The sequence below is a fragment of the Tupaia chinensis genome, unplaced genomic scaffold (genome assembly GCF_000334495.1).
Source record: "Tupaia chinensis unplaced genomic scaffold, TupChi_1.0 Scaffold000263_1, whole genome shotgun sequence".
Lineage (NCBI taxonomy): Eukaryota > Metazoa > Chordata > Mammalia > Scandentia > Tupaiidae > Tupaia > Tupaia belangeri.
The window spans coordinates 299915-310682 of NW_006159743.1; the positions used below are offsets into that span (position 1 = coordinate 299915).

The 10768-nt window shown below is 35.1% G+C and overlaps 1 protein-coding gene across 1 annotated transcript in view; it reads left to right on the forward strand.

The window, feature by feature from the left end:
- Window positions 1-10768, forward strand: part of COL24A1 (collagen type XXIV alpha 1 chain) — a 322594-nt gene that overhangs the window by 123606 nt on the left and 188220 nt on the right. The window contains exon 19 of the mRNA XM_006149476.1: window positions 1381-1434. Coding sequence (XP_006149538.1) covers window positions 1381-1434 — 54 coding nt within the window. The remainder of the gene's footprint in view (window positions 1-1380; window positions 1435-10768) is intronic.

Consider the following 10768-nt stretch of genomic DNA (forward strand, 5'->3'; position numbering starts at 1 on the left):
ATTTTCAAAAAACGAATCTTAAAAAAAAAAAAAAAAAAAACTGCCATATATACAAGTATTAACACAAATTAACCCATCATTAACATTCTGTGATTAGATTTGTTTTGAGTAGTAAAGTAATTGACATGTCCGTGTTAAATATATCAGTATTAAACTATTCCAGAACTTCCAGAAATCTGATCCTGTGATCAGTCTTTCTGTCACCACTGCCTTTTCTTTTGTCAGAAATTTCTCTTCACAGAACCTGGGTTTAATCTGAGTTAAGGCATTTCTGTCCTAATCCAGACGGATGATAAGTATAACTTTCTTACTTGTTTTCTTCCCAGAATGAACATGCAGAATCAATGTTGCTGTTCCATCTTATTTGTTGGGATTTTTATTCCCATAACATTTATCCTTTCACTGACATACCTTTTCCTGCTTACATTCATATTTTAATTGCAACCTTCTTTAGTTTTGAAGATTCTGTTATACTTGTCTTACTATTTTTCTTTCCCCATGTCAATGAAAAACATGGAACAGTTCTATCTATAACAAAATCAATACAAGTTAAACCACAGTTATCAACGTTTTTGAAATTGACCATAAGTTAAATTCTAATTAATTATTTAATAATAATTTTAATTAACCATTTTAGCACAACAACCTAGGTCTTTTATCACCACAGATCTTGATACTTGGCCTATTTCTATTTCTTGATAATTTTCAAAAAGGTAAAACCTCATTCTTATGCAAATATAAAATAAACATGTGTCTGGCTGGTCAGGAACCAGTAAGATGTTGAGTTTAAAGAACTTTTGAGAAACTGAACACTTGCAGACAATTAAATACAGGAATGTTAGGATAAGATAGTTGAGATATACAAAACCGATTAATCCTATATTTTGAGCCATAATCTTTGAGGTAATTTTTTTAACCAGACAGAGTTGTTTGCATTTCCCCCTAAATATAAATATCTACAAGTTAGCATGTACTTTGTCAATGAGTCTAACAAATAGATTCATCTAATCTTCTGTAGCTCCATAACTTGTGTGACATTGAAGGACCTATTGCATATCTTTTTGTCTTATTTTCAAATTGTGGATAATTTTTTATTAAGACTTATATTCTTTTAGTCTGGACTAGAGGCCTTTTTTGGGCCTGAGAGTTATTTGTAAAAACTGATGATGATAATTCTGTCTTAGTATATTTTATAAATGTTGTATTTCCATATTAAATATCTGCCTAAATTAACTCATTTTTATTATTGAGTTTTTGAGAAGTATAAATTGTTTTAACTAGGCATAAAAGAAAGGCAAATTTTTATGTGCTTAATAGACTTACAGTAATTTGTTATGGTATAAACTCTCTCTATGTTTTGTTTGTTTGTTTGTTTCCTAGGGTTTTCCAGGAGATATTGGGATTCCTGGACAAAATGGCCCTGAAGGACCAAAGGTAAAAATAAATTAATTAATAAATGAAAGAACTGAAGAATTATAGATATCTAGGGTTTTATCATCTCTGTTCTCAGTACATGGGAAAAAGGATTTTAGGACTATCAGAAATTTTCTGGAATTTTTGAGCGATTTTAAGTACATTTAATAAACTTTTTGCAGAGTTCAGAAAATTGAAAAAAAATTTATTTGGTATAGACTTACATTAGGGTGACAATTTTTCAAAGAATGTAAATCACTCAAAATCATTTCTTAGAAGATATTGAGAAAAAAGTTCAACTCTAAAAGTCAGTAAAATACAATAAATGAATGAGAATTTTTGACACTTAAATCTTTTAGGACTCATAAAATAAGCACTTATTAAAATAAAACAAAGCCTATGGTATACTGGAACATCATTATAGCACCAGTACCTGAAGAAGCCTAAGCATTTTTTTATTTTCCATACTGTTGTTGCATATGTATGCAAGGAATTATCCATAGCAGAATTTTAAGTACTACATAGACTGATGTGGAATGAGCATTGTAAACAAATAAAGCATTGTGAATAAGCACGTGAAAGGATGGAAAATCCTGAAGTTTGGAGGATTGGCAAGCTATGAAATACAGCTCCTGTAGAAAGTATCAGTGTGAATAGAGAAAGATGAAGGCATAGAGATGAAGCTTGAAAGCATTTTAACAATAGCTATAATTGTTAGTGTACTAGGGTGTCAAGTTTTATAGTACTATAGTAAACGCAGGTATTATCTAATTTGAGTTTCACAACAGCATTATAAGATAGTTATTATCCTCATTTTATAGATGACTGTTACTCACTTGAAGTCACATAACTATCAAGTGACATAGCCAAGATTCTAATGCAAATATGGTTTCAAAGTCTGAGTTCTTAAGTACTTAGCATTGAGGTTAAATTGTGGAGAACATTCAGTACCACACAGAAAAGTTTCCATTATCCTGTGGGTGCTGTAAGTAATCAGAGATATTTAAGTAGTAAGTCTCCTGGATGGTTTATGTTTTAAAAACATGCCTCTTATGACAATATGGAGGATGCTTTAAAGAGGGGAGAAATTGGGACCAGCAGTTAGTGTAATGGCTATGTCACTGGACTCCCATGTAGCCGACCGTGCTTTGAGTCCCGGGCCTGGTGGCTTAAACTCAGGCCGTGCGCATGTGCCTGCCTCCCCAAAATCCCAAGAGGAGAATGGAGGAGAAGGGATTGTGGCATGGCCGTCTCCCCTGGGGGGGTGATTTCTCGCTTTCTCTCTCTCTATCTCTCTCTGCCTTTCTGGCAAGTGCACACACCCTATAGCAAAAAAATAAAAATAAAAAATAAATAAAAAGAGACGAGAAATTGACAGCATGGAGATGAACTAGAAAAATCTACATAGGAAGTAATAAATATCTGAAATAGGACATAAATTCATTTGGCAAATACTGATTGGCTGGCTGTTTTCTGACAGAGCCATTCTACTGGACCTTAGGGCTACAAAGATGAAAAGTCCTGATCCTGACTTTGAAGAAACTTACAATCTAGAGAGAGGATGTTGGAAACCCTTAATAATAATCAAAATGAATAATATATAATATGTAATACTGGAGAGCACAGGGTTAGGGAAATTTGCTCATGCATACACAGAAGGGAACACTTGAGCTGACATGATAAATGTAGGAATTTGCAAAGCAGACAAGTAAGTGGGATGTAAGGCGTTCAGGAAAAGGAAATTTGTGAGAAGGGGGTGTGCAATGTTTAGAAAATATACCATGAATTATTTGTTGTGTATCTGAAATTCAAATTTAACTGTGTTTTATCTGATAAACCTCTCCCTACCACCACAAACATATCCCTATGTACGACAATTCCCCCCCCTTTTCTATCTTCATAGAAATATTCCTCTACCTCTTAGAGTTCCACATATGTTTTGCATCAGATTCTCTCCTGACTCCTGAATAACCTCTTGCCATCAATTATCACCTTTATCCCAATCTTTCCTTTGACTCAAAATTTCCCCTCTTTCTCCTTCAAACCATCCTCGTTGCCAGTGTTGAAGTCTAGGTCCTCCTTATTTTGCAGTAGGATTAGTGTGATAGCCTTCTAGTTGTTCTTCCTGCCTCCACTCTGGCATGTCTTCAAATCTGCCTTCAAGCTGATGATAGAATAAGCTTCATAAACATCATGTCACTCTTGCACTTAAGTCATTCAATGATCTCCACTGCTTCCAGGTTAAAGCTTGTTTTCTTTGCCTTTTATACAAGGTTCTTTGTGATCTAATTCTGTCTCTCTGTTTTTATAGACACCTACCAACTTCCAAAAGCATATTATTTCACCTAAATGTATTTAGAGTTTCAAACTATGCCATACTTATTCAACTCTAAGTTTCTTATATGCTGTTCTTTATGTCTAGATATCTCTCTGTCTTCCTGTGCCCGCTCTCACCAAGCTAACATCTGCACGTCGTATATCACGTTATCCAGTAAGCTTTCTCTATTCCTCCAAAATCTATTAATGGATATTTGTTTCCTGTCTTCCAGAAAAATAATCTATCAAGCATTTATTCTCAGAAGTTATAACTGCTGATGTTTCTCTCTCTCTCTCTCTCTCTCTATTAGACTATGAACTTTTTGGGAGAAGAACCTAATTAATTTGATACACATCAAAATAATCTCAGTTATATACATAACACATGATATGAACTCAGGAAATATTGGTTGGATGGATAATTGAATGACTATAATTAAAAGCTGTTTTGGAAAATGAAACAGTTCATCTTGATAACTGGTTAAATGAAGGATAAGGAAGAAATAAAAGTCACAGATAAAACAAATTCTGACCTGAGTTACTGATGACGTTGAAATTAAAAGACATCATAGGGATTTAAGGAAGGACGATGGGGAAGACAAAAAGTTTGATTCTGGTTATATAAAGGGACTTGAAAAAGTTTGTGGAAAAATGGAATTAAAGTATGAGTTTATTTTGGTAAATTTAAAAAATTTTTCAAAATCTGTGCATAATTTTTCATTCATTTTCATGAACTTTTTAATACCCCCCATATACAGTTTGAGGTACTTATTTGATGTCTAGGTAAGATTAATTCATAACCACTATAAATTGTCCTTTCTATCTATTTGCAATAATTTTTTTCTGGTAGCCAAAATCCATCTATCCTCTCTCCTCTACCTACTCATCCTTCCCAGCCTGTGAGCAGTCATTCTTCATCTCTTTACCTCTATGAGGTTTTTTTTATTTATTTTTTTTCCAATTTCTGTATTTAAGGGAAAATGTATGATATTTCTCTCAGTGCCTGGCTTATTTCATTTAACGTACTGTCCTCCAGGCTTACCCATTTAACCTCAAATGACAGGATTTTGTACTTTTTAATGGCTGAATAGTATTGTGTTGCATGTGTATAACATTTCCATTATCTGTTTGTTGATGTAAACAGGTTGATTCCATATCTTGACAATTGTGAATAGCATTGCAATAAATATTGTGGTGCAGATGTCTTCACAATATACTGAACTCCTGTCCTTTGGATATATGCATAGAAGTAAGATTGCTAGATCATTAGCAGTTTTTATTTTAGTTTTTTTGAGGATACTTCACACTGTTTTACATAATGACAGTGCTAATTTACATTCCTGACCACAGTGCAGAAGCACAGAGTCTACCCATTCTATGTAACCTTGCCAACATCTGTGTTGTTTTGTTTCTTTGTGTTTTTTTGTTTTGTTTTTGATTTTTTTTGTCGTTTTGATAATAGTTATTCCAACCAGGGGTAAGATTATATCTCATTGAGGTTTTGATCTGCATTTCCCTTATGACTAATGATGTAGAGCATTTTTTAATATGTTTTTGACTATTTGTATGTCTTCTTCTGAGAGCTGATTATTTAGATCAGTTGCTCACTTAAAACTGGATTCCTTTTTCTTTTCTCTCTTTCTCTCTCTCTTTTTGGGTGGGTTGTTTTAAGTTCATTATATAGTTTGGTCATTAAATCCTTGTCAGAAATGTACTGTGAAAATATTTTCTTCTATTCTGTAGGTTGTCTCTTCATTCTGTTGATTGTTTTCTTTGCTGTGCAGAAGCTTTTTAGTTGATATAATACCATCTATCTATTTTTGCTTTTGTTTGTGCTGTGAGCCTTTATTTATGAACCCTTTGCCCATAACAATATCTTGAAATGCTCTCTCTCTGTTTCTTCTAGTGCCTTTATAGTTTCAGATTTTATGTTTAATCTGTGCCTTCATACTTTCAGGTTTTATGTTTAAGTCTTTCTTTTTAAAGAATTATTTTATTGGGAACCAGCGGTTAGCGTAATGGCTATGTCGCTGGACTCCCACGTAGTTGACCATTGTTCAGCCGGGCGCATGTGCATGCATGCCCAAGATCCTGAGAGGAGAATGAAGGAGAAGGGATTGCAGCGTGACCATCCCCCCTGGGGGGTGATTTTTCGCTTTCTGTCTCTACGTCTCTCTCTGTCTGTCTGGCGAGCGCACGTGCCCTATAGCGAAAAACCTCTTAAAAAAATTATTATTTAATTTTGTTTATGTATGTATGTATATGTATATACTTTAATTTGGTCAGAGAGGGACAGAACAAGAGAGAGGGAGAGGGAAAGTGAGAAAGTAAGCCACCAGGTATGGGACTTGAACTGCAGTTGGCCATGTGGGAGTCCAGCACCCTTAACCACCATGCCACCTGCTGGCCCCTTATGTTTAAGTCTTTAATCCATTCTGAATTTATTTTTTTATATGGTAAGACATATGAATCTAGTTTTTTCTTCTGCATCAGGATGTCCAGTATTCCCAGCATCATATATTAAAGAGACTATCTTTTGCCCCACTGCATGTTCTTGGCACATTTATCAACTATTGACTGGCTGCACATATGTAGATTTATTTCTGGGTTCTCTGTTCTGTTCCATTGGTCTATGTATCTATATTGTTTGACATTATAATGCTGTTTTTATTATTGTAGCTTTATAGTATATTTTGAAATCCAATATGTATAATGCTTCTAGCTCTATTCTTTTTGTTTGGGATTTCTTTGATTGAGATGTTTTATGATTCAGTTCAAATTTATGATTCAGTCCAAATTTTATGATTTTTCTATTTCTGTGAAAAATGTCATTGGTATTTTGATATATGTAACACTGAATCTTTTGGTAGTATAGACATTTTAACAATATTGATTTTTTTAATCTTTGTGCATAAAATGTCTTTCCAGGGCCAGTGAGTTGGTTAATGGTTAAGGCTAGCTAGGACTGGACTCCCACATGGCCAATCACAGTTCAAATTCCAGACCCAGTGGCTTGAAACTCATGATGGGTGTGTGTGCATACTTGCACAAAATCCTAGGAGGAGAAGGGAAAAGAAGGGATAAGGAATTGCAGTGTGGCCATCCCCTCAGGGGGTGATTTCTCTCTTTCTCTCTCACCCTGTCTCTGTCTCACTAGTGATTGCACACATCCTATAGCAAAAAATATCTCTTTTTAAAAAAAAAACTTTCCATTGTGTCTTCTTCAATTTCCTCCATCTTCAGTTACACTTTTTATTATAGACATTTTTGTGTCCTTGCTTTAATTTATTCCATGGTATTTTATTTGCTTTGTGACTTTCTGGCTATTGTAATAAAATTACTTTTTTAAGCTTTTCTTTCAGCTATTTCATTATCTGTGTTCTGATAGAAATGCTACTTAATTTTATATGTTGATTTTATTTCCTGCAACTTATTTGAATTTATTAGTTATAGGAGTTACTTTGTGATATGTTTAAATAATTCTATATATAAGATCATATTGCTGCAAACAGGGATAATTTAACATCCTCCTTTCCAATTTAGATGCCTTTTACTTCTTTCTCTTGCCTAATTGCTCTGACTGGGATTTCCATTATTGCTATATTAAATGAGAGTTGGTGAAAGTGGGCATCTTTGTCTTGTTTTAGTTCTTAGAGAAAAAATTTTCAGGTTTTCCCATTCAGTGCAATATCAGGTGTGGCCTTTATTGTGCTTAGGTACATTCTTCATATACCTAATTTTTTGACTGTTTATATCCTAAAGTAAGGTTGAATTTTTTTTTTTTTGAGAGGTTTTTGCTATAGGGCGTGTGCGCTCTCCAGGAGGCAGAGAGAGATAGAGAGATAGAAATCAAGAAATCACCCCCCAGGGCAGATGGCCATGCCGCAATCCCTTCTCCTCCATTCTCCTCTCGAGATCTTGGGCATGCACGCACACACGCCCGACATGAGTTTAAGCCACCGGGTCTGGGGCTCAAACCGCGGTTGACTCTGTGGGAGTCCAGCGACATAGCCATTACATTAACTGCTGGTCCCAAAGTAAGGTTGAATTTTGTCACATTCTTTTTCCGTAATTATTGATACAATCATATGATTTTTTTCTCATTTTGTTGATGTGATGTATTACATCTACGAAATTTCATATGCTGAAACTTCCTTGTATCTCTGGGATAAAACCCACGTGGTCATGGTGTATAATCTTTGTGATGTGCTCTTGGATTAATTTGCTAGGATTTTGTTGAGGATTTTTCAAATCTATGTTCATCGAGGACTTTGGTCTGTAGTTTCCTTTTTTGTGTGTGTCTTGGTCTGATTGTCGTGTCTGGTAATGGCCTTATAGGATGAGTTTGAGAGGGTTCCTTCCATTTAAATTTTCTGGAATAATTTCAGGAGAATTGGTATTAGCTCTTCTTTAAAGGTTTTGTAGAACTAAACAGTGAAATCACCTTGTCCTGTGATTTTATATGTGGAAGACCTTTTTTTTTGAAGAGGTTTTTGCTATAGGGCTGGTGCAGTCGCCAGACAGACAGACAGAGACAGAGAGACAGAAAGTGAGAAATCACCCTTCGGGGGGATGGCCACACTGCAATCCCTTCTCCTACATTCTCCACTTGGGATCTTGGGCACGCATACACACGTGCCCGGAGTGAGTTTTAAGCCACTCGGTCCGGGACGCGAACCACGGTCAACTACATGGGAGTCCAGCGACATAGCCATTATGCTATCTGCTAGCCCCCAGAAGACTTTTTAATACTGATTCAGTCTCATTGGTTGTTATTGGTCTTTTCACATTTTCTATTTCTTCCTTATTCATTTTTGTTAAGCTTTATGTGTCCAGAAATTTGTCAATCTCTCTTAGGTTTTTCAGATTGTTGATGGATAGGTGTTGATAGTAATTACAAATTATCTTTTGTATTACCATGGTATTTATTGTAATGCCTCCTTTTTCATTTCTGATCTATTTATTTGGGTCACTCTCCCTTTTCTTGGTTGGTGAGGTAATGGTTTATCAATTTTGTTTATCTTCTCAAAAAAAAAAAAAAGAAAAAGAAAAACCAGGTTTTTGTTTTATTGGTCTTTGTATTGGTGTTTTGTTCTCAGGTTTTCTAATTTCTTCTCTGGTCTTTATTTCTTTCTGCCTACTTTGGGATTAGTTCATTCCTATTCTTATAGATCCTTGCAGTGTATCATCAGACTGTTTAGTTAAAATCTTTCTTTTCTTTTTCTTTCTTTTTTTGATGAAGCACATATAACTACCATCTTTCTTCTTAGAATTGCTTTTGCTCTGTCCCAAAGGCTTTGAGTATGTTGTATATTCATTTTCATATTTTCCAGAATTTAACATTTTTTTCACCTTTATTTTTTCTTTAATATTCAGAAACATATTAGATTCCATGTATTTGTATAATTTCCAGTTTTCCTCTTTTTAATCATTTCTAACATTTTATACCATTGTGACCAGCAAAGAAAGATGCTTGATATGATTTCAAATTTACTTTTGAGAATTTTTGAGATTTGTTTTATGGCCTAACATCATGTCATCTATCCTAGATAATGATCCCTGTGCTAACAAGAATGTGTATTCTGTAGTTGTTGGATGCAACTTTCTGTAAATGTCTGTTAGGTCATGGGACCAGCAGGTGGTATAGTGGTTAAGGCACTGTACTCCCACATGGACAACTATGCGAGAAGGCATACCCTGGTGGTTTTAAAATCATGCCGAACATGTGTATATGCATGCCCAAAATCCCGACAAGAGAATGGACGAGAAGGGATTGTGATGTGGCCTTTAGCCCTGAGGGAGTCATTTCTCACTTTCCCTCTCATTGTCTGTCTGTCTGTTTCTCTCTCTCTCTCTCTCTCTCTCTCTCTCTCTCTCTCTCTCTCTCTCTTCAGCAAGTGTATGTGCCCTATAACAAAAATCTTAAAACAACAACAAACGTGTCTGGTCTTTTTAGTTCGTGGTGCAGTTAAAGTCTGATCTTTCTTTGTGAATTTTCTTGGTAGATTATCTGTCCAGTGCTGAGAGTGGGATGCTGAAGTCTCCAATAATTATTATATTAGGACGTATCTCTCCATTTAGCCGTAGTAATAATTATTTTATATTCTTAGCTGGTCCTATACTGAGAGAGAGAGAGTATTCACAGTCATTATTTTTTGCTGAGTTGATTTTGTACAGTAGTCTTCTTTATTTCTTTTTACAGTTTTGCACTGAAATATATTTTGTATGTCACTATAGCTGCTCCTGCTCACTTTTGGTTTCCATTTACATAGAAAAAGCATTTACATAGAAAATCTTTTTCCATCCCTTTACTTTCAGTTCGTGTATGGTTTTACAAGTGAAGTAAGTTTATTGTAGGCAGCATATAGCTGCATTTTTTTTTAATTCAGCCAGTTTTATATAAAGATATAAAGGTATTGATTGAGGTATGTAATTCATTTACATTCAAGGTTATTATTGGTAAGTATGGATTTACTTCTGCCATTTTGTTGGTTGTTTCCTGTTTGTTTGGGTTTTCTTTATTCCTTACTTCCTCTGTTATTCTTGATCTTTGCTATTTGGAAGTTTTCCAGGGTAATAAGGAGTTATTTATTTCTCTTTGCTATTTGCATGATTGTTCTACTAGTCAAGTTTTATACTTTCACATATTTTCATATGACATTTATTTTTTTCTTGCTTCCAAATGTAGGACTCCTTTAAGTATTTCCTGAAAAACTGATGTAGTATTGGGAACCAGCAGTTAGCGTCTATGTCGCTGGACTCCCACGTAGTCGACCATGGTTCACGTCCCAAACCCGGTGGCTTAAAATTCATGCAGGGCGCGTGTGCGTGCGTGCCCAAGATCCCGAGAGGAGAATGGAGGAGAAGGGATCGTGGCATGACCATCCCCCTGGGGGGGGTGTGATTTCTCACTTTCTGTCTCTATGTCTCTCTCTGTCTGTCTGGCAAGTGCACGCGCCCTATAGCAAAAACCTCTCCAAAAAAAATAAAAGAAAAAAAAAACTGATGTAGTATTCATGAATTCTTTCAATTTTGTTTA